This window comes from Hemicordylus capensis, chromosome 3 (genome assembly GCF_027244095.1).
Source record: "Hemicordylus capensis ecotype Gifberg chromosome 3, rHemCap1.1.pri, whole genome shotgun sequence".
Classification (NCBI taxonomy): Eukaryota; Metazoa; Chordata; class Lepidosauria; order Squamata; family Cordylidae; genus Hemicordylus; species Hemicordylus capensis.
In genome coordinates, this window is record NC_069659.1 from 298,659,776 (window position 1) to 298,685,138 (window position 25,363).

General features: G+C 44.8%; 1 protein-coding gene across 2 annotated transcripts in view; it reads right to left on the reverse strand.

Annotated features, from left to right (window-relative positions):
- The window catches only part of BOK (BCL2 family apoptosis regulator BOK), a 45,959-nt gene extending 22,595 nt beyond the window's left edge, over positions 1–23,364 (reverse strand). Inside the window, exons 1-2 of one of the 2 annotated variants that reach the window (XM_053313054.1) lie at positions 22,977–23,364; positions 21,315–21,681 (exon numbers count right to left, since the gene is read on the reverse strand). In XM_053313054.1, the coding sequence (XP_053169029.1) occupies positions 21,315–21,543 (229 nt within the window). In that variant the 5' untranslated portion in view covers positions 21,544–21,681; positions 22,977–23,364. The remainder of the gene's footprint in view (positions 1–21,314; positions 21,682–22,976) is intronic. The other variant, XM_053313053.1, reaches the window with a different exon arrangement.
- Positions 23,365–25,363: the final 1,999 nt, after the last annotated feature.

The window sequence follows — 25,363 nt, forward strand, 5'->3', positions numbered from 1 at the left end:
ACCCCTGCTAACTTGGCAAAGAGGCCCCTTTTAATGTATTGATTATCTTTATTTAGCAGGGGGAGAGTAACTGGCCCTATCCACCCCCAGCACAGTACCTCCAGTGACTGTTGCTGGTGTCCATCTTACGTTTCTTTTTAGATTGTGAGCCCTTTGGGGACAAGGATCCATCTTATTTATTTATTATTTCTCTGTGTAAACCACCCTGAGCCATTTTTGGAAGGGTGGTATACAAATCGAATGAATGAATGAATGAATGAAGATTAACAACTCCAAAGCAGCTTACAGCAAAACAAAATGCAAAGTTCCTGAAAATACAACAGACAAGGCAACAAGACAGCAGGATAGACACAACAAAATAAAACCTAGCAGAATCCAATACAGAGAGCAACAAAATACACATATTAAAGTCCAGACTAGGCGATATGCCTATTGCACGATTAAGGCCAACATTTTCTGACCTAAACAGCATTATCCTCATTGTATTCAGTGAGGCATATTATTTTGCATTAAAAAAAACAAGGAAAGGCACCCCCTCCTTGCACAAAAGTTAGGTGCAGATTGCAGGAAAATCTACTGATACAACTACAGCCAGAGAGGTGCATCTCCACCAGCAGCCAGCAGATCTTTATATTTTCTTCTACTTTTTCTTCTCCTGGGCACTTTCCAGACTAGCTGCTCAAAAGCAGCAAAATGCTCCGTTCAGGCAAATAACTTTCAGAACGTAAAACTTGAAGGGGGAGCAGTCTCGCGGAAACCAACCCCCCAAAACAACACCTTTTTTACTCCGGATAAACAAGGTCATAGCACTAAGTCTCAGTGATTAAATTCGAAACAAGGCATTCAAATATGAACAGCACCCTGGCACTCTTGTTGGGATTGTGGTGTCATGACACATGAAGTATGGAAACACACGTCAGAGATGTGTCGTGGCCCCGTTGCAGGGTCTAATCTAGTCTGGAAAGTGCCCTGGTTGTCCTTCCTTTGGTTCTTGTTGCTTGTTCATTAAGGGCGTGCATGAACCGCAGTTCAAGCACTGGTTCAGCGCTATGGGGTGGGGTGGGGGGACAGGGAGAGGGATCTTTAAGAAAGAGGAGAGCAGGTCTTTATATGCGCTCTCTGCCACCCCATGCAGCTTCCGGCTGGGAATGATAATTGTACTTCAACAACAGCTGGAGAGCCAGGTCTGTCCCCTGCTCCAAGAGCTTTGCTGAAGTGCAAAGGAAAAGAAATAGGAACTTCTGTCTCTAGAGTAGCTGAATTGTAGTACAGCTGAAATGTGGCATACATGTAAAATACCAATAATGTATTAAAAAATCCCACCAAATCCCTGTGGAACCTTGACTGCATGACTGCACTTCATTTGATAACATTCATTTTCTATATATCATTCTTGTGATATGTACTCCTACACTCTGTCTCACACAACGCGTGATCCACTTGTGGAACTCTCTGCCACAGGATGTGGTGACGGCCAACAACCTGGATGGCTTTAAGAGGGGTTTGGATGACTTCATGGAGGAGAGGTCTATCAATGGCTGCTAGTCAGAGGGCTGTGGGCCACCTCCAGCCTCAAGGGCAGGGTGCCTCTGAGTACCAGTTGCAGGGGAGTAATGGCAGGAGAGAGGGCATGCCCTCAACTCCTGCCTGTGGCTTCCACCGGCATCTGGTGGGCCACTGTGCGAAACAGGATGCTGGACTTGATGGGCCTTGAGCCTGATCCAGCAGGGCTGTTCTTATGTTCTTATGATTGTAACAAACAGGAGAGGGGAGCTGGTCTTGTGGTAGCAAGCATGACTTGTCCCCTTAAAGAAGCAGGGTCCACCCTGGTTGCATTTGAATGGGAGACCACATGTGAGAACTGTAAAATACTCAGGGGATGGAGTTGCTCTGGGAAGAGCAGAAGGTTCCAAGTTCCCTCCCTGGCTTCAGTTCCCTCCCTGGCAACCTCGGAGAAGCCACTGCCAGTCTGTGCAGAGAATACTGAGCTAGATGGACCAATGGTCTGACTCAGTATACGGCAGCTTCCTATGTTCCTATGACTCTCTCTAGGTATGTGATAAAGCAATTACAATGAATCTCAACACCAACTTCCACTTTGACACATTCTACTATGGGCCATTTTGCTTATCGTGCAATATGTTTCTAAACAATGACCAGGCTAAGAAGGAGAAAAGAGGTCTTTCAATTTTTCATAACATGATATACAACATCAATTTGATATTTTTGGCAGTAGTATCTGGCATGCTGACTGGGAAAGCAGCACACATGCCATCGGGATGTAACTGTTGATGAGGCATCATGTAGATCAGCAGGTGGAAGCAGAAGTCTAGATTTATGTGGCAAGTCCAGGGCCTCAGATTTCAAGATGCAATGCTTGTTTTGTGAAGTCAGCATTGACATGCATGCCAACCATTTCAGCAAAGAAAAACACAGGAGGTGTTATCTAAGTGGATAAAAGGATCAATCAAGGTTGATGATGAAAAGCGCCACAGGAAGGGGGAGAGGGAGCAAGCAGCTCTGGTATGTTGTTGCATCAGAGGCAGAATGCCATCTCTACTCTTGTACAAGATTCAGCATAGAGTACCAGCCATAACTCCAGCTGGTTGCTTGCAAAATCCTGTCAGAGGAAATGCTTTTGCTCAGCTGTGCCATTTCCTAGAAAGCAAGAATATGTCAATATTTTATTACTGGCTTAATTATCAAAATAAACCACTTTCTTGCAAAAAGTAGTGATGGAGGGGATCCAGGCTGTAATAGATAAGAGCTATGAAGCCACCTCTGACATCATCTAGTTTAGCTTTATTTCTTAGTATGAGGATTACATTACAGTAACATTCCAGCATTACATAGTTTGGACAATAAGTCAAAATACCAATAAATCCACACACACAAACCTCAAACAAAATCCACCAGCAGGAATCCACTCGAGGAGGTTGCTAGCTTAGACTCAGATACACACCCATGTATAATAATACATGCAATCACATATCGAAATGTAAAAGCTTGATTTCTTTGGCCCTTTCCATAGATGTGCATGGTCTCTGTGTCTTCTGGAGAGGGGGTCTGGACAGGGGTAGATGCCATAAGTGGCTATTCACAATTTTCTAAAGAATTAGGAGATCTGGGAGCAGTGTTCTTGGTGTTGGGCAAACAGTGAACCACCCCCCATGCCATTTTCTCTAGGATAAACAACAGGCAATACAATCCAGGATCTCATCCTGCTTCCGTTACTTCATACACACCAGCTGCTACTTAAAACCATTCTTCTAAGAGGGCATCATTGGACGAGGGATTGGAAAATAAACTGGTTATATGTACCAGCGGCATCTGGTGGGCCACTGTGTGAAACAGGGTGCTGGACTAGATGGGCCTTGGGCCTGATCCAGCAGGGCTGTTCTTATGTACATTTGAAACACAGTCTAATTTTTAAAAGAAAATTGCCACAAAATTAACCCTGGCAAAAATGCAGACAAGAAGTGTTTGAAAATGGTGTCTGTGAACTAGAGCATTGTTTCCCAACCCATGTGCCAGACACTGGCTGGTGTGCCATGCTGACTCTCTCCGAGTCATCTCCAAAAGCAGGGAGCTTCAACTCCCCACTTTTGGAGCAGACTCAACCCAGAGTCTGGACTAGAACTAGGGAAACCTGAGTTCAAATCCCCATTCAGCCATGATACTTGCTAGGTGACTCTGGGCCAGTCACTTCTCTCTCAGCCTAACCTACTTCACAGGGTTGTTGGGAGGTGTACTACCCCCCCCCCCGGGCTCCTTGGAGGAAGAGTGGGATATAAAATGAAATAATTAATAATTACTACTACTACTACTACTACTAATAATAATAATAATAATAATAATAATGCAATGGGAATGGCATGTCCCTCCTAGTGCATAAGGGAGCTGATTCATGCCATAATACATCCCTCCTGGTGTATAAGGGAGAAAGCCAGCTCCAGACATGGAAGGTTTTAACTTAAGGCTTTTTGTGCACAGCAGCAATGCTTGTGAAGATAGTTGTGTGGTGTGTCTGTGTTGGGATGTGTGTGGAATGTGCCCAAACTTTTTCTTCAAATGTAAGTGTGCCACAGGATGAAAAAGGTTGAGGAACACTGAACTAGAGGAAGAGAATAAATGAGAAATGGAATTCAGAAGATATGATGGAGTTAAGGTATGCACGGTGAAACAGACTGGTTCCAGAGCGGCAAAGGAGTAAGACAAGGCTGTCTACTTTCTCCTTATTTATTCAACTTATATGCTGAGCACACACTGAGAGCAGCTGAATTGGAAGAAGATGAGCATGGTTTTAAATTTGGAGGAAGAAACATCAATAACATGCGCTACGCTGATGACACCACTCTGATAACTGAGAATGTGGATGATCTGCAAGCTCTAGTAATGAAAGTCAAGAAGCACAGTGAAAAAAATGGGACTTCAACTAAATGTAAAGAAGACTAAACTAATGACAACGGGTACAGCAACCAGCCTCAGAATTGACAATGAAGACATTGAAGTACTGGATAGCTTCTGCCTTTTAAGATTGACCATCACCAATAAAGGAGTCAAGAAATACGCCGCAGACTAGCACTTGGTAGGGTTGCAGTGAAGGCCTCGGAAAGGCTATTTAGATGCCGCACCTATACCTACAAAGATTAGAATAGTTCGGACCATGGTTTTTCCCATGACACTCTATGGATGTGAAAGCTGGACTTTGAAGAAGCAAGATAGAAAAGTTATTGATGTTTTTGAACTTTGGTGCTGGAGAAGACATTTGAGGACACCGTGGACAGACAGGAAAACAAATGGATCATAGAACAGGGATGTGCGAACTGGTTTGGAGGTTTGGGGGTTTGGTTTGGGGGTTTGATGGTTCTAGGTTGAACCAAACCCGCCCACCCCCCGGTTCCGTCTGGACTGGGACCGAACCCCCCGACCAGTTCGCGAATATTTTTAAACCTTTCTCCCCTCCGAGGGAGTTCATTAGGCCATTTTTTCTTTAAAACATTTTTTTAAAAAAATGGCCGCCACACATGAGCAAATGACCTCTGCAAGGCCCTGGCTTCCAAAATGGCAGTGCAGCAAATATACGGAGGCCAGAACGGGCCAGAAGAACTCATTTTTAAGGCTGGTGGGGGGAGGGGGAACCTCTGCGGACCCATTCACTCCACCCAGAACTCCCCCAGAGGGGAGAAAGGTTTTTTAAAAATATTTATTTATTTGTTTTAAAAAATCACGAATCCCCCCTGAACCAGACTGGGGTGGGTGGGTTCTAGGGGGTGCAAAACCGAACTCGGCTGGTTAGGTTCAAGACCAGTTCAGACTTGAACCGAACTGGGCCAACCTATTCCATGCACACCCCTATGACAGAACAAATCAATCCAGAATTTTCACTCGAGGCACAAATGACCAGGCTCAAACTATCATACTTTAGACACATTACGCGAAGACCCAGCTCCTTTGAGAAGTCCATAATGCTGGGAAAAGTTTAAGGAAAGAGAAGAAGAGGACAACCAGCAGCAAGATGGATGGACTCGCTTATGGCAGCAATGAATGCACCACTGAGAGACCTTAAAGGCCAAGTTGAAGACAGATCATCCTGGAGAGAATATATCTATGTGGTCACTAAGAGTCGACACCGACCTGATGGCATTTAATCAGTCAATCAAGGGATCACTCCCAGGTATATTCCCTAAGTGGACAGGTAATGCAGAACTACAGCTAGAGGTTTGAACTACAACTTGCAAGCATTCCCTCGGTAAGCAAGGAATGTCAACATTTTATTAATCTGTAGTCAATTTATTTTCAGAAGAAACGGTCTGAAAAACTGACTTCTATGGAAGGTTGTACTACCATAGAGAAAGGTGAGTTTACTAAGAAGGGCAAGCATGCATTCATACCATGCCCACTATACCCAACGTTGCATATCTGCATGCATCCCTGTATTGTAGACTGCAACTTCAACAAAGCGGATCTAAGTGTTCATCCATGGATGTGAACTGCCATGTCATACCATCCAGGAATGCAAATAATGCAACCCCTGATGACCAATAAAGATAACTGTTGAGTCATATAATTAAACCAATTGTGTTTCCAAATCTGACCATGACGACTTTGATTCTATCTTGCTGGAAGCTTGGCAGCCAGCTTTCCACATCAAAATATGCCTTCTCTTCTAGCCAACACCATCAAATATCATTCTGTGGAATGTACATGATATAATTTACAATTTTGTAAAATCTAGTTATAGTATACCTAATAGGGATGTGCACCAGGAGGGGGCAGCTTGAGGATGGATACCTTTAAGGCCAGGGGGAGGGTGCTCTTACCCCTCCCACCGCATTTTCCCCACCAGCGCTGCACTTTCAAAGGGTCCAGTGGGGCAGCATATACCTCCCAGCCGCCCCACTGACTCGTCAGACCGGAAGTGACCAGAAGTACCCAGCATGCGTACACACTTCATGCTTGCTCACGCACATGTTGCCCAAGATGCGCTGGGTAGTTCCAGTCACTTTCAGTCTGATGAGTCAATGGGGCAGCAGGGAGGTACGTGCAACCCCACCGAACCCTTTGAAAGTGCAGTGCTGGTGGGGGAAACGAGGCGGGAGGGGTAAGAGCACCCTCCCCACCCTTAAAGGTATCCACTCCCCACTTTCAAACCAGCTGAACTGCCGGTCTTTCAAACCTGTTCAGAGGCCTGTAAAAGAGCCTCCGAACAGGTTCGTGCACATCCTAATACCTATACTAAAACACTACTTTTGTTTTTAAGTGTATCAAGTCATAACAGTTGAGGTATGTAAAAACTGTCCGGAGCATTTCCAGATGGGGCTTTTACTTCTCATCTGGAACGGAGGGTCTGCGTTCACATATTTATTTATTCATTCAATTTCTATACTGCCCTTCCAAAATGGCTCAGCCAGAATTACGTATCAGCCAGATTTACCCCGAAGTCCCTGCAAGCAACCAGGGAGCACTTCACACATGATTTGGGTTTTTTATTGCACGTTAGAGCATAGCCCGATTTCTGTCCGGGGTAAAAAAATCCACTTTTTTGCATGGGGGTGCAAATTCAAACTCGCAGGAAACCCGTGGTAAAGCCTGCTGTCTGGAAATGCTCCAAATGTGAATTCATATTACAAACATTGGGATTAGACACTGTAATATTTGATATTTCTGGGGGGGGGTATATTTGCAAATTTAAAAAATCAAACTCGGGGGTGGGAAGAGAGAAACTAATTTACAAGTTAGTCATGACCAACTTGTCCCATTATAAGAACATAAGAAGAGCCTTGCTGGATCAAGTCCAATGCCTATTTAGTCCAGCATCCTGCCATCCTGTTTCGCACAATGTCCCACCAGAAGCCTCTGGGAAGTCTGTAAGCCATCTTATTTATTATTTCTCTGTGTAAACTGCCCTGAGCCATTTTTGAAAGGGCGGTATAGATATCGAATAAATAAATAAAATAAAATAAGCAAGATATGAAGGCATATCTCCTCTCCTGCTGTTGCTCTCCTGCAGCTGATTTTCAGAGGTATCTTACTTCTGAACCTATTGGAGGTAGCCAATAGTTATCAAGACTAATAGCCACAGACAGACATTTCCTCCATTACTTTCAATGGAGTAATGCACTCATGAGTAATGTGATCTTGCTGCTAGCCACTCTATGCATATTTTCAGCTTTATAACCATTCTTTGTCCTGTTGCTAGCACTGCCATTCTGCAGGCTCCCAGAAGCCTCTCTGCTTATGTCTGGGACTACAGATTTATAGTTCCCACTCTTAACATGCTCAGGAGCCTCACAGGATCGTGGGCTCACTGTTTGTCAGTACATGGGGACAGGTCACTTAGCAGGCAGCGGGACAATCACCTCTAGGTTCACCAGAAAGGGGATGATGATGATGATTATTATTATTATTATTATTATTGTTACATTTATATCCCACTCTTCCTCCAAGGAGCCCAGAGCTGTGTACTACATACTTGAGTTTCTCCTCACAACAATCCTATGAAGTAGGTTAGGCTGAGAGAGAAGTGACTGGCCCAGAGTCACCCAGCTAGTATCATGGCTGAATGGGGATTTGAACTCGGGTCTCCCCATTCCTAGTCCAGCACTCTAACCACTACACCACACTGGCTCCACAATTAGCCTTGCACCTTTCCTTCTATTGGGAATGTATAAGCAGACCTGAGCTGGCTGCCAAGTTAACTCCAAGATCTCTCTGCTCAGAGACTGACCCTGTTACCTCCCCTCCTTGGCTGCCTCAAACAAGCTAAACAATTCATCTCAGCAGGAAAGCAGATAAGGCACTGTGAACGCTGCTCCCCCTCCCTAACAAAAGAGGTTGATGGGCCATAGGTACTCAGGACATGCACTTATTAAAAATACAGGATTGGTTTACTGGGTCCTTCCCACATCACAGATAAGTCCTTGCATGTCCATTCAGTCCATTTACATACAGGTTGTTCTTGACCTTTTCACGCCATTGTGCTTAAGCTAGCATACCCAACAAAAACAATAGATTCTTTTGAGATCCACAGGAATTCCTCTCCTAAGGAAAGAGGAGGAATCAGCATTTTGCCTCAGGTGCAACCAGTGTGCTTCATTTGGTCTCTATACCTTTGAGTCACCCGCTGTTTGGGCAACAGAAAGCTTTTAAAGACTTGGCTTTTTACCCAGGCTTTTACATGATCGTTTTCTACTGCGGCTTCTCTGTGTTTTTATTTGTTGTATTTGTTGTATTGTTTTAATGCCTGTTTTTATATGTTTTTATACTTTTAACATGATGTTTTTATTGTCTTTTTATTGTATGTTTTTAACTTTTGTAAACCGCCTTGGGGTTATCTTTTTAATGAAAGGCGGTATATAAATGCAAAAATAAATAAATAAATAAACTGACCTGACACCAGCCATAACACCAGGCCATGTCTTGTTCTTCATGCCATTCCCACTCTCAGACTCCAGATCAGCCTTCCTCGCTAGCCAGATCTGCCCAGCACATCTCACTGCTACGAGAAGCTGGCTACACAAGGACATCTTTTGGATTTACCCCTGCTGCCTAACCCACAAACTTCATTCGGTTCTCCACTGCTGCTTCCTGGTTCATTCCTGAGGAAAGAGGTCCTTTGGTTGCACCTGAGCCACAAGGATCCAATCGCTACTAAATGGAAGGAATTAGGTTGTATAATAACCACTCTGCCCCTCTGGGCTCTCCCTATCCCTGTTATTTCCTAAATCCAAAAACCTGTTTCTCTGAACCTTCTTTTCTCTATCCAGCTTGGAGTTCATCTAGTTCAGACACCAAGCTCAAATTGCCTTTACAAGTTACCTGGTTAATCTCTGAAACCTATTTTAGTAATAATATTGCCTTAACCTTTTCCCACTGTACCCCTAAATCCTTCAATAAACTTATTATATTCAGGAACCTCAACATACTCTGTCAGTTTACTTCCCCGGGACCAGAACTTTGCACAAATTTATTCTGACATGGGACTGCTCCACTCTAGTTCACTAATTCCCCTACACAAGACCGAATGTGTTTCAGGTGTTAGGCCAGTCACCCTGAAGTAGTTCCATTAACAGTCCCTTTGACCCTCAAAATGGGAGGATTCTACTAGTCTACTCTGTGGCATTTTTTTTAACATAGCAGGAAGGCTGTGTAACAGAATAATGCAGATACAAAAAGCAAACAAAATGAGGTCTCTATTCTTGGGTATGGGTGATAGAAATGTGTATATTTCGTATTTTGAAACAAAAGGTATATCCTATAATGGCAGAAGGACAAGGTTAGTACTGTACCCATTAATTAGGTACTATCTTCCACATTAATGGAGTTGGGTTGGAATGAGCAGAGGTACAAACTGCACAAGCTGTTGGAGTTACATCTAGGCAGAAATCATGCACAAACCTGTTGCTGACCCCCCAAAAGATCAGTTCATTCTATACATTCTTGTTGATATGAGCTGTCTCAGCCATCTGGCATACATTTGTCCAAGTGAGCGTGTAATGGTGAATTAGGCATTCATAAACAGTCAGGAGGAATTCCTGTGAGCACAGTAGGTAGAAGTACCTTCAAAATCATATGTTACATCTGTCCGTGTGACCTAGAGATGATTAGGATAGCATGTGTGTGAGAGAGAGAACTCTAAGAATTCTCTGCTCAAATCTGCAGCCACTGAGTCTTCAATATGTCCACATAATAATGTTGTTCTGTTTCTGTTTTCTGCTTTCAAGACAAGGGGCTCTTTCAGATGACAATAAAAGAAGTATCGGCAAAGCTTCCACACAAGCTCCAAACACCATTTTACTCACATGCCACATGCTCATGTTGGCTTCTGCACTCCGTCCTAGTGTGATCTTCCTCTCTGGCCAAACACCAAGCAGGGCCCTTGTGCTATTTTTACAGTTCCTCCTGCTTGCCAGCTCTTGTATTCCAAGAAGAACCCATCCCTTTCCCCAGCTGCCACAAATGTAGTGGGTGGGTTCTTCTTGGACTTCAAAAGCCGGTGGGCAGGTGGCACTGTGAAAATCATGCAAGTCCCCTATTCAGCATGTGGCCAGAGAGCAAGATAACACTAGGAAAAAGTGTGGAAGGCAACGCAAGCATGTGGACTGTAAAACAGCCATTTGGAGTTTGTGTGAAAGCTTTGCAGATCCTACATTTTACTGTCACCTAGAAGAGCCTGAGATGTGGATAATAAAGTATCTCATAGCTTTTATGTGTTACACCCTTTTCTCACAGCCTGTCAACCTTCTATCAAACCAGGAAAAACATTGCATGGGCTGGAACATAAGAGAAGCACAGGGCCTGCCTCAAGCTGTGAAACCCTAACCAGGCAGAGTTAATAATATGTCATCGGCTGTTTCACATGAATAGGAGCAGGAGATACTGAAGTGTGGAGTCCTCTTTACTGTTCAGCTTCCTCATTGGCTTGATATCTATCCCCTTGCTCCCAGGTATTAAGTATGCTCAGCAATTTTCTTGAACCTTTATCATTTCCACAGAAGTGTGGGAGGGAAAAAAAGCAAGCAGCAAGAGCCACATCTAACATCAATTTCCCAGCTCACATTTTATGAGCAAGAGGTTGGAAAGTGGCCACAGAAAGACAACTTTGTAATTAGATGCAAGGTGCAAGATTCACATGCATGAACTTCATCGAAAGCTAAACACGTTTTTCAAAAGGCACATTTCAGTGTCATGGCTGACTGTCCACAGGATACAAAGATCAATGCCTGCAGCCATTCCTCGGCAAGTGTTTTCAAGATGCAAGTAGGGAAATCAATAATAAAATTGGTTCCAAGTGTGTTTGGGCTTGTATGCTGCAAGGACTTCCTCTGCCTTGAAGCATACATCTAAGGTAAGGTCCCCAAGGATTTGCTGAAAAAGGAGTTTTCTACACCATAAAGCTGTTGTCTGTAAGCCTCTCAGGTAGCACTTATGTCAGAGAAGACTATGTTTTTCCCTCCATGAAAGACACCATCCTTCTCTCAGAGAGCAGACACATTGGCTGCTACTGTGATCGCTGTGTGGAATGCAGTTGTGCAAGTGTCACAAGCATCTACTGAATATGTGTTGGGACTTGACATCTGGCAAGCAAGCAATACCATTCCCTGCTCATAGTCTCTGGAGACTGTGATCACCAGACCATACAACTCTGGCATAGGAGTACTCATAGATCTTTTTTAAAGTGTCACATTTTAGCAAGCCTGCCCGACACCAGGGAGGTTGCCACAATCCCTGCAACTGGGAAACAGGAGATTCTCAAGGCTTGCATGCTCCCGATTTCCAGTCATAAGAACCTGGAAATTTTGGGCAATGGTGGGTTGGCATCATGTCATCCTGATATTTTATGGAGATCAGTAAGCTAGGTTGCAGATCCCTGTTAAATGTTGGGTTGATGGTTCTTACAACTGGAAATCAGGAGCACAAACCCCTCAGGAATCTGCCATTTCCTGGTTTGCTGGCATCATGGGGATCATGAGAACCAGTCCAGTGTAAACTTGCTCAAGGCTTCACTGTCTGCTTTCTCCAATGAGCTCTGGGTGATGTACATGGTTCTTCCTTCTCTTTACAAGTTATCTTCTGAAGTAGAGAGGCATGTTAGTTATTAGATTTCTAAACCACCTAATAAAACCTCTCTAAGCAGTTTACATAAAATTCACTTTTATTTATATACCACCCAAAACTTGTGTCTCTGGGCGATTTACAAATTACAATTTGTAATTTGTACAAATTAAAACATTAAAATAACCACAATGTTAAAACAAAAAAATCTAGAAACAACCAACAGTAAAAACAAATAGAAACAACCATAGCAGTTAAGACATTGAAAACAATATACAACATTTTTTAAAACTAAAAGCCTGAAGGAACACATCTGTCTTGCGAGCCCTCTTGAAGGTAGCTAGAGATGGGAAGCTCTTATTGTGACAGGGAGCATGTTCCAAAATCCTGGGGTGGCCTTAGAGAAGGCCTGGTTCTGAGTGACCACCAAACAAGTCAGTGGCAACCACAACAAGATCTCAGTAGGCAGCAGGGCTCATAATGAAGGAGGCGCTTTCTTAGATACCATGGGCCAAAGTCATTAAGGGCTTTATAGGGGATATCCAGCACTTTGGATTTCACCCGGAAACATATCAACGGTCAGTGAAGTTATTTTACAATAGGAGTAATATGGGCCACATTCCCACGTAATGGGAAACTGGAAGTCCTTTTGCCTCCGGTTTCCAAACCTGAACGTTTGAACCAAGAATTGGAGTTACACACACACACACACACACACACACACACACACTGGACCCACTGTTTTTCCTCCCCTAACTCCATTTGTCATCTTAGGTTTGCATTAAATTACAGCACCTTAAACTGCATTTCGGCAGTGACTGAGGTACGTCTAATCCAGGGAGTGCAGTTTACCTTCACAGCAAAGCAGAGTTGAGGGAGGAAGCTCCTGCCTCACTCCGGCTACTGTTGGCTGCACAGGTTGTCCTTCAGGAAAGAAGGAAGCCCACAAGCCAGCTCCCCCATCTCTCTGCAGTTTTGCTGGTCATTGCAAGGTCAGCAAGACTGCAGTCGGTCTGAACACAGACGGGAGAGCGAGGGGTAGGGTTGTGGAACCGTGGGTCTCCTGGACCCACGGTTCCATATTTCATCTGAACTGGATGAAATACGGTCTCTTTGGGTTGCCCTGGAAACTAACCTAGATATTGCATTCTGCACCAATTGTAGTTTCCGGACTACCTACAAAGGCAGCCCAACACGGAGCGTGTTGCAGTTGTCAAGCCTGGAGATTACTGACATCTACATATTTAATTCTCCTGGGTGAGCCTTGGAATGTGCATCCCGGTGCCCAGCTGATTGGCTGGGCGGCGGAGGCGCCTGATTGGCTGAGGCACACCCAGGAGAATTGGTCGCCAAGATGGGCCCAGCCGTAGAGACGAGGCAGATGCAGTGGCGGCGGGCCCGGCCACAGAGGCAAGATGGTGGTGGGCCTGGCCACGGAGGCGACACTCGGCAAAGCAGCCTGGGCCCAGCACGGGCCGGACAGAGACTGGGACAATGGGGGAGAGGTAACCAGCCCCAAAGAGCACACAGATGCTCTGTGCAGGGTTAGCTAGTATACACTATTGTTTTAAGGTCACTTGTCTCAAGAAATGGACATACCTGGCCATGGTTAGGCCAAGTGACTGATGCAAGGTCATCTAGTCAAGCTTCAAGACTAAGTGAAGATTTGCATCCAGATCTTCCTGGTCAAAGTCCAGTACTCAAGCCACTACACCACAGTGGCTCTCTATACAGATTGTTTTTTAAAGGGTGCAAGCAGCAGCATAGCTATGCCCAGGCCCCATCTATAATACATGAGCAGAATATTCTAGTATGTGTATACGTAATATTATGCATATAAAATTGACTGCTGGCCATAGAATTAGCTGCTTTCTTTTGAATGAAATATTTCTCATTAGTGGTCCAGAATGTCAATGCTTGTGTTCTTTTAATAAATGCTAGCCATTTCTTGATGAGACATACACAGAGATAGCTCTGGAAAGTCTGGAATGTAGAAACGCCATCAGAATTTAGAAGCCTCCTTAAGCTACAGGAAGGGCTGGTGTATACAGAGACTGCAGTTTGCAGCTCTAGAGACAGACTGGATGGAAAAAGCTGAGAATGTGTGAGCTAGAAGCACCTTAAGGGTGCAGGATTACTCTCTGGGGATTAGATATGAAGTCATGGCCGGGGTGGCCCTTTCATGAGGCAAGGCAAGGGCAGTTGCCCTAGGCAGCAGAATATTTGAGCACCTGCAGGGCAGCAAGATGCAATATTAGTTTATACTTCGTAAGTCTCCAGTGATCTTTCCTCCAGAGGAAACCAAAGCCTGAGTAATGGTGTCCCTGGAAATTGTCACCACTTGGGGAAGTGAAGTGCACATAAATTATGTAATTTCAATCAAGTCAATTAAAAAAAACCACTAGCTGGCCCGGGCGCAGAGCATCTGCGCCTCTGGCTCTCCCCCCTCCTATCTCTCTCCCTCCCAACTTTTCTCCCCCACCCCCACCCCCTGCCATTTTCTCCTCGCCACCACCATTTTCTCCCCCCTCCGCCGGCTTCTCCCCCCTCCCGACACTGCCATGCATGAGATTAGCGACGGATAAGTCTTAGATAATTATATAGATAGAATAATCCTTTTAGTCAATTAAAAAATAATAATCAAACATTGCCATCCTAATTAAAATGTTTTGGGGGGCCCGTGAGTAATCCTGCCAAGGAGCTAGGCCCCTTTTGCTTCCTGTTCCATCTTTAGAGGACATGGTCATTACCATATTCTTTGCTACAGTCTCATGGGACTGTTGTGCTATAGCTGGGCCTCTTGGTGTAGTTACTAGCAGAGTATGGATTGCACTTGAAAGTCACCATTCATCATTAAGGGCTCAGACAACCAGTAATTATTTGCCACTTTTGTAATTTTCTGGCAGTCTCCATAAAACCAATATTTAAGCAGATGAAACACCAGGGCTTTTTGTAGAAACCCGCAAGGAAAACATTTGACCCTCTGAAGGGCTGAATTGTTCCATGTGATCTGATAAAACAGAAAGGAAGTGTGGTGTATACATGCACCGGCCTGATAAGAGCGAATGTGACCCACTAGTGTGGAGAAGGGGTTGGCTCCCTGCATTGGGAACATGGGATTCCTTCTAAGATAAAACAGAGAAGGGAGGAAGCAGAGGATAGCCACTTCCAAACGGAAGAACACACTTTTGGTGTGAAGAAAGGATGGGGCACAACATCCAGATAAGAGAGATAGCACTGTTTGCTCCAGATTAACACTGTAAATTGGTTACTCTGCTGGGAGTAAAGGCTCCCACGGTACTTATTTCTAAGCAGGCACATGATCAGCCTCGCATGTGGCATCATGCCCATATGATTTTCCAGGTTTTAATATATCAGCAGCAGAAAACTTGCCAGGAAGGCTGCTGGACCCTTAGATGATGAGGGAGTGAAAGGCAATATTAAGGAAGATAAGGAGATTTCAGATAAGCTGAATGAGTTCTTTGCATCTTTCTTTGCAGCAGAGAATACTGACCATATATCCTCTCCAGAACCGAGCTTCTCAGGCTCAGAGGTGGAAGAACTAAGCCAATTTGAGGTGATGAAGGAAGATGTTTTAAACTGTCTTGAAAAAACAAAAAGTGTACAAATCGCCAGGGCCAGATGGAATCCACCCAAGAGTTCTGAAGGAACTAAAAAGTGAAATGGCTGATCTACTAGCAAAAATATGTAATTTGTCTATTTTATCACATACCCTACAAACAAAATAGACAAAAATAGGGACATGGTGGTTACTCCTCAGTTGTCATACCAAAGATTCCTGCTGAATCTTTCCCTATTCCTATTATACATTACTGAAGACACTACTCCACTGTACTCATTTACTCTGCAATTGCTCACCCCCCAGCAATTTAAAAGCCAAAAGGGTATTTGTTAGTTTGGTCACTACTATTGAGTGACCATGTGCTGAGGACATGAGCTGTTCAGTGGGGGCCAGGATGGGGGGGGGGCACCCACCTGCCTGCCTCCCTCTATGGCCCCCATTCAGCCAGGGACTTGTCACTACTGGCTTGTCTCACTTTACCAGTGGCGATGCAGCCTAATGATGTCACCATCCAGTGCCACATGCCAGGCAGCGACATCATCAGGCCGCACTGCTGCTGGCTGGCTTGCCTCACTTTACTGGTCATTAGAGTGCGATGGGCAGGGAGGCAATGAGTCCATAGCCGAACAAGGGCCAGGCAGGCAGGCAGGCTAGTGGCGGCTGCCAACAAATCTAGCTGCGTGCTGCTATCCACATCACTATGCTAGTGAGTTGGGTTAAATATATTACTAAAAAAACCCAGGATGGTCCTGTCATCAACAGTCCAAAATATGTCTTAGAAAGTGTGTTAAGTGGCAGGCTGAGCATTGCCTGCTGCCTTTGAGCTCATGTGCTTATATTGGTATGCATGTGCACTAGGACAAGATGTGTCCCCTCCCCTTCTCCTATGGCACTTGGAAATAGAGTGAATTGTCATGCTTGGTTCACTCGCTCTTTACTGGCGGTTCACAGGACGTAACCAGCCATCTATTGTCACTTGTACTTTTCCTGTGCTTAAATAGCCACATTAATGGATATTTTCTGAGTTCTTAATAAAGCCACAGTACAATGACTACAAGTGTAGGCTGTTTTCAATGCTACTCTTCCATCCTTTTACAAAGTCTATAGGCTTTTTAAATACTACTGTGAATATTTATATTCCACTTGTCAACAAAAGTTCCCAAAGCGGTTTACATAGAAAAATAAATATGGTTCCCTGTCCACCAAGGGCTCACAATCGAAAAAGAAACATAAGGTAGGGATGTGCACGAAGATCTTCTGCGCTGGCAGGGGTAGTACTTTAAGGGTGGGGGAGGGTGTACTCACCCTTCCCACCACATTTTCCCCACTGGTGCTCTGTTGTTTTTAAGCTCCTTGGGCAGCAGCGTTCCTCCCTGCCGCCCCATTCCCCCCATCGGCTGGCGCGCTCGCTACTTCCGGCCACTTCCAGCTGATGGGGGGGGAAGGAGGCGGAAGGGAGGAACACTGCCACCTCAAAGGGCTTAAAAATAACAGAGCACCGGTGGGGGAAATGCGGCAGGAGGGGTGAGTACGCCCTCCTACGCCCTTAAAGTACTACTCCTGCCAGCGCCGAATCCGCCCCCCCAGCACCGAAACGTTTCAGAGGCCTTCATAATGTTTCGGGCACATACCTAACATAAGGTAGACACCAACAACAGCCATTGGTCGGAGAGCACTAAAAATGAGCACAATCCCACTTCCAAGTGAAAGCAAAAAATCAACAACTGCATGGCACTACAAGGAGCACATCTGGAAGTACTCCAAGGGACTCTGTGGAGGGAGTTGAACCCTGAAGAACAGCACGTCTAGCAACTCACTCTGAAATTTTTACTAGGATATTTTCAAAAGCCCGAAATAGGGACAGTGATTTATCATGGATGGGTACTGGAAAATAAGGGCAATGGTTGGAGGCGGAGTACATACTATTGCTTCGGAACATGGGTTTTCAAAATATCAGGGTATTCATCTCAAGATTTACTGAGGTGTTGCCTCCCAAAATACCAGCTGACACCAGAACATTTCTGAAGTAGGTTTATTGGGGATAGGTTAGGCCAAGACCTACCTAGCCTATATCAAGCTGCTGTTCCTGCTTTAACATTGGAATGGTTCCATGTAATTGCTTTTGTGGTGAATGATAATTAAAACATTTGACAAATTAATTCCAAGCTTGCTGAGGTAATCTTGGCAGGATAAATGCCAGGTATCATACTGAATTCTATGCACACAAAAAGTGTGCAAATTTTTTCACCCACACACTGAAGCCAGGACTGGTATTTCTCTAAACACTTCACTTCACACCCAAAGTTTCTTATCAATACAGTCATCATCTAGATCATCTTTAGATGACAAACACAAATAATGTTCCAGCTGCAGACTGACCATCCTTGCTAATAGTCAGAGAAGATTAGTGTTGTATCCTATCCCGTTATTTTTTGCAGTTTGTTTGTTTGGACATTTGTTCCAAGGGGGATCCTGTAGAGTGTGGGGGAAGAGTTAGAAAGGGAAAGGAAGGGAAAATTGAGTTGTTGCTGAATAAATAATAATAATAATAACAATAATAATAATAATTCGATTTCTATACTGCCCTTCCAAAAATGGCTCAGGGCGGTTTACAAAGAGAAATAACAAATAAGATGGCTCCCTGTCCCCAAAGGGCTCACATTCTAAAAAGAAACATAAGACACACAACAGCAACAGTCACTGGAAGTACTGTGCTGGGGGTGGATAGGGCCAGTTACTCTCCCCCTGCTAAATAAAGAGAATCACCACGGTAAAAGGTGCCTCTTTGCCCAGTTAGCAGAGGTAAACTTTTCATTTAATCCACATAATATTTCCTTGTGTGTATGAGGGAAGCAACTATAAAGCAATTGGATATTTGCTTAGCCACTGAGGAGATATCTAATCTTCTCTGGCTATTAGCAAAGATGGTCAGTCAGCAGCTGGGACAACTCAATGGGACATGGCAATTAATCAGTGAAAATGTACTGCTTAGCATTCAATGTACCTGAAAGGTGGGTTCTGAAACTGTTCAAACAATATTTCTGCAAATACTAAAAATCTCTCCACTGCTCTTTCATCTAAAGGAAACTAAAGCTGTTGACACAGCCCCTGGACTTCTCATCACCTGGAGTCTGAAAGTGGGGTACAGCACAGAGCAGAACGCTCATATTCAACTACAATGTCATTTCAACTACTGTAATTTTGCCAGTGCCTCAGAGGGAAAGTGATGCAGTCCAATGAAGCCCAGAGACAGACCTTGGGTCTCCAGATGCTGCTGGACTACAGATCCTATCATCCCATTTGAATTCCCCACCACCACCACCATTTTAATTTTTGCAGGTAACACTGTTTTGACTTGTTATACCACAGTTCTGTGAGGGGCTAAAGAAACCTGGGAATCTGAAGTCCAGAGACATGGTTGGGAAGGAGCATACAGTGCTACTTCTGTAACTGTTATCAGGCTGTTTATTAGCGACAAGAGAGAGAGGCGCTGTGCGGGAGGGCACAGGAAGAATTTTTACAAGGAGGTGGTGTTTCCCTCAAGGCTTCTAGGAGTGTTTTAGTGTCAAGCAGCATTGCCTAGATGGAATGCCAAGTTATTGTAGCTATCAGCCAAATCCTAATCAGAATGTTAACAGCCAGGACAGTCGTCAAGGAGACACCTTCAGATTCGCTTCAGCATTTGTTAGCCCTTTGAAATGCTCACCACCCACATACCAAAAGGAATGCAAGTCCCACACCCTGGCCTCACTCCTGGGGCAAAACAAAGTGAAGAAACAAAAACAAAAACAAGGTAGGAGAAAGGAGAGAGAGGAAGGAAGAAAATTAGAGAACCAAGAGAGGAACCAAACTTGTCCAGGCCTCAGATACTTGAAAGACAACCTTCTCCCATGAGTTTGGCTATGTACATTAAAGGTCTTCCATAGAAGGCTGTGTTGGACAATACTTTGTCCACTGGCTGCCCACATGCAATAAGGTCATGGGTGTACCATGAACTTACACATCCTTCCCCACACTCCCGGGGCATCTTTCTCTAATCGCGAGGTGGGGGGGAGGCATTTCATATGAAATGCTCCTGTACACATGGCCCAAATATTCGTTTAAACTAGTATTTGGGCCACATGTAGAGCAGTGGCTCAGATGAACCACCACCCTCTCCCATGCAATTAGAAAAAGGCACCTTGGCTTGCTGGGAGGGTGGTGGATGTGCATGTGAGTTCACCTGTGAGTGGCCGGCAAATGCAGTCCAGTCTAAATGAAAATATGATTGTTGGAGTCTGGAATGCTCACTGGTGTTTGCCTAGTAGCCTGTCCATAACAGATGAGCTTTGCATCTATTTCGGCTAAGTAAACTTTGGTTTTCAGCTGCCTGTCTCCAGTCAACTTTACCAAGTCTAGAGCAATGCAAGGCAATATATGGAAACAGGAGCAGGTACTATTGTTTTTTGCACTGCATAGTGAGCTCCGCTTCCCCTTTTGCTCCTCCCATATACCTTGCTCTGAACTGAATTGCCTTCTGCTCTTCCACACACTCACCATGCTTCCGGCAGGCAGTATGTCTGGTTTTTCACACACCCTTGTAGTTCTTTGATAATAATAAAGACATTTATTTAGTGCTCTTTTTAAAAAACAACTTTAAGCACATACATCTTCTCTGAGAAGGGGGCTTCATGAATGACACAAGGGCCAGCAAACCAGTGCTGTGCAAGTCCAATTTCTGCTGCAGAGTGAAAAATATATATTTCTCCCAAGCTTGATGAGGGCTTGAATACAGTATGTGTATATAATATGGAGTGAATGCACTACAACAGTAGGCTCGCTGCTAGAACTCCATACATCTGTACACACTAAAACTATGCTCTCTACTCACGTACGCATGGGAAAGCCTGAGCTGAGCATACCATGCTCTTGTTATTCTAAAGTCATGCCACTTCAATTGAGCAGTCACAGACACTGTTCCCTCTAAGGCGTGCGCATGTGTGTGCACTCAGACATTTTCTGATGTCTGCACAGTTAATTTTAGATCCCACTCAAGCTGAACCAGGAAGGCTCCATTCTGAATCCATGTGCAAACACACTACCTTGATACTGCTGCCCAGAACAAAACCCATTCTGCACATAGATGGAAAAAATTAGAGAGAGCACAAAGGAAGATGACCATTCAACTAGGAACATAGGAAGCTGCCATATACTGAGTCAGACCATAGGTCCATCTAGCTCAGTATTGTCTACTCACAGACTGGCAGCGGCTTCTCCAAGGTTGCAGGCAGGAATCTCTCTCAGCCCTATCTTGGAGATGCCAGGGAGGGAACTTGAAACCTTCTGCTCTTCCCAGAGCGGCTCCATCCCCTGAGGGGAATATCTTACAGTACTCACACTTCTAGTCTCCTCATTCACATGCACCCAAGGCGGACCCTGCATAGCTAAGGGGACAAGTCATGCTTGCTACCACAAGACCAGCTCTCCTCTCCACAGACCTCTGCTCTTTCCAGAGCGGCTCCATTCCCTAAGGGGAATATCTTACTGTGCTCACACATCAAGTCTGCTGAATGCCCAAACAGAAACGATCAGGCTCTCCAGATCTCTTGTAGAGCCACTTTTCCCCTGGAGCTACCCAGAAGTTCAAGGAATCCAAACTGCCACTCGTGGTGACCCTGACCATTTCTGCACTTACCTAGTCTCAGAAGTATGTGGGAAACCTCTGCTAACTTGCCACCCAGTGCCGGTGCACTGTATTCAGGCTTGTTCCAGCCAATCCCAACTCGAATTAGCCGGGACTGGATGTAGTCTCTGCAGAGCACCTTGGCCTGAGACACAAGCTCCTTGTCTGTGGGAGTCCGATCAAACACTTCCATCACCTCTGCAGCAAAGACAGAAGAGCGGCGTAGAACCTCCATCTTCATCAGCTAGACCCAAGCATGTGGGGTCAAGCAGTCATCAGGAGTTTGACTTGAGAGGAATCTGCAGTTGTTGCTTAGGAGAGGGGTTCACTATGACCCAGATTCAAGGCAGCCCATGCCACACAGATGCTTCTGAACTTCCTGGTTGACAAGAACATTGAGAAATCCTTGTTAAGAGGAGATAAGAAAGAATCATGCAGAATACTTACATCATCGACAAAATGTCTATTAGCTTCAACTGAGTTTGCACTATTTTATGCCAAAAGTTGAGCATAAAAGTTGATCTACTGACTCTTGCAAAAATGAGAACAAAGGCAAATCACACACTAAAAGTTTCAGGGCCCTTATGAGATCCATGGGAGATACTGGCACAAAACCAGACTTGCAAAATGCATTGTCCCCACCCTTAGCAGGCCTCCTAATAATGAGCAGTTATATTTGGCAAAATCAAATTACAAGAAGCTAGAAATAATTTTCAGAATGAGCAGTTAGCAAGATGGGATTTAATTCACAATGGAATAAAGTAGCCAGAAATGAATACAAAATTCCAGGAGCAGTCACATCAGCAGGAAATGGATGTACCAAATCACATCAGCAGCTCATGGCTGTCTGGGAGACTAGGATAGCAACACATCTGCATGGCTTCTTAACAAAATGTGTCACACCCGCTTTCATGCCAAGAAGGAAAAGAGAGAGGGATTTCTGATATAATAAAAATATCATATCATCATCAACTAAAGAAAGCCAGTGCTGAATCAACACAGTCTCATTTAGGCATGATTAATAAAGGATCGCAGAACTGTAGCAGTGCAAGGTCCCACTTTGCATATCATGTCCCTTAAGTCCAAGCACTGAGGTACAGTTCAGCACACCTCAAACATTTTCCTAGCAGTGGGTGGGGGGAAACCAAACATTTGACAGATCCTGGTAGAAACAAGAGAAGAGCAAATGCAGGGAATGTAACTTCATGGTAGAGCATATACACTTCATGCACAACATCATGAGTTCAGTCTCTAGCATTTCCAGGAAAAAGATCCCCAAAAGTCACAGCAGACAATACTAGGCTAGATAAAGCAACCCTCAGTAAAAGAAATTGTATGTCTTCATATTAGGACCTGGAGTTACCACAACCAGAGTTTTCCTGAAGACGAACTGGAATTTACCCAGATCTGTCTATCAACAAGTTATATCACATATTACAAGCCACCCACTTTTTAAAAAAAAGTCTTGTTTTCCAGTCAATCTGATACAAACAATGCAACCTTCAGAATGCAAGGGATGATCTTAGCAAAGCCCAAAAGCATACACACACACACAATATTAAGGACCCACCACGATGGAGAGACTGCCCATCTTACCTAGTGTTTTCTAAATACGGCAAAGGGAAAAGACCACAGCAAATGCAATGCACTTTCCAGCTCCAGAAAGCCACTTACCTTTCCAATGCATTTTCGCCCCACAAGTATCTGCAGCCGACTTCCTACGATTTGCCCGCCGCTCGTGGAGGAGCATGCCCCCTTCCCCCCGGCCTAGGTTGCACAGGGACTACAGGGATTCGCAGCTCCCATCCTTCGCTCTCTGGTGGAGCGACAAGGCATCTGACTCCTCCAAGAGCCGCTCTCCTTTCAGCCTACACAGAGCGTTGCTGCTGTCAGCCCTCGCTGCGCTCTTTCTGAGAGGGAGGAAATCTTCTTGCTGGGGCCTTGTAAGGAAAGTGAATTAACCGGCAGGAGGAGGAGGAGTTACATCGCGTTAGGAAGACTTTTCCCGCCCCTCTCTCCTGGCTCTTAAGGAGGCGCGCCAGATGGGGAGACTCGGTTAGGCTAAAAGGGGGTTCATTTGCCCCAAGCATTGCCCTGTTCTCAGCCTCAGGAGCACAGGAAGCTGCTTTATACTGAGTCAGACCCTTGGTCCCGTGAGCTCAGTATTGTCGACACTGGCTGGCAACAATGGCTCTCCAAGGTTTCAGGGAGGAGTCTCTCCCAGCCCTACCTGGAGATGCCAGGGAGTGAACCTGGGACCTCTGCATGCAAAGCAGATGCTCTACCACTGAACTACGGGCCCCATACCCTAAGGCAGGGTTGCCCAGCGTTTATGTACTACAGCTCCCATCATTCCCAGCTGCTGGCCAATACTCAGGAATTATGGAAATTGTAGTCCAATACCTGCAGAAGGGCTGAAGTTGGCCTAAGGGAAAGGTCATCTAGCGGTGCACACATGTAGTCACCCATCCAAATGCAAACCAGCATGGACCCTGCATAGCAAAGGGAACAATTCATGCTCACTACTGCAAGACCAGCTCGCCACAAGGAGGCATCAGCAGAAGATGATTTACTGAGAATCTTTGTGAGCAAAAGGAAGAGAGCACCCAGTGTCTTACTGACAATCCCACCTTTGTTTCCCATCTGTAAAATTAGAATAATAGTAGTGACCTTCCTCAAAGGTCGTTGCCAGCCTTTTGGCAACCTGTGTAATATATTGAAATAGTGTTCCATCCTCACTTCCCACAGCTCACTCTAGTCTGGACCAGGGGCGTAACAAGGCTGGAGTGGGCCCAGAGACAAAATTTTAAAATGGGCCCCTCGCTGAGACACACACACTTCACAATATATAGTCATGTGACTTGCCTCTGGGGGGCCCCCTCGAGGTGTGGGGGGCCCCAGGCAGCCACCTCCCTTTGCCTAATAGTAGTCACGCCCCTGGTCTGGACATAATGACTATTTCCTCCAGCCTTCCTACCTAACCCTGAGGCTCCCTTTTCAAGCAGCTGCATCAGCCAATCACACACTGGAGCCAGTAGATTACCCCTCCTTCTACTGACTGACATGGTCTTGAGATCTTGATAGGCTTTGGTTGGTCACTTACCCATGCCTGGGAAGATGAACTATTTCCTCCAGACAGCACATTTATCATTATGGTGTTTGTTGCTGTGGTTTGTGGCTGTGCATTTATCAGTGGCGTTGACTGGAGACATTCTGTGGTGTACTTCTTGACAACAGCACCACTCCCCTCTCCCTTCGCCACACAATTCTCCATTTTGTGACTTTTTTTCAAAAAAAAAGGAAGCTGTGTCCTCCTGCACTGTACAACTTCTACATAAGGAAGTCAGGGTTTGGTTTGGTTTTTTAAAAGTGGTACAATGCAAATGATCCAGCGCTGCAGAAATGCCTTTTCACCTTTTTGAAATCTTTGAGCTTTTTTAAATGTATCTATTACTTGAAAGCAAACATTTCCCTTTCTCTTACACTGGAGCTTTTCTGTAGTCAGATTGTTTCTGATGAGGTTTCGCACTATTACTGTTGGGAAAGGGCCCAAGAGAGTATCATGCAAAGGCTGAAATGTTGTTGGTATGCTCAGAGTGTGTGGAAATTCTCCCCCAGTGCCTCTGAGGATGTGCAAAATGCCTTCCCTCACCACTGAATGTCAGTCTGCCTCCATATATTTGGGGTTCTCAAGCAGAGGTCAAAAATGCCAAGTCCTGAGACCTTTCCTTTTTAGATATTAACCATTGACTCTGAAAACAGTCTCAGATTCTGTTCATCTGTCCATAGAAAGGTACCTGCGTTTAATTCTTCTTCTTCTTCTTCAGGTGCTATCTCCAGCGGAGGTTAGCTCTCATTAAGGCTATTCTGACTATGGATAACACTGCTCCAAAAAGTTGTGAGGATGTGCATACAGACCATTCCTGCAAATTTTCCAGCCAGGATGTTTTTGAATATATATATATATATATATATATATATATATATATATATATATATATGGTCCTTCATGCCATTTAGGGATAGATCAGGCTATGCCATATTTAAAAATAAACATGGGA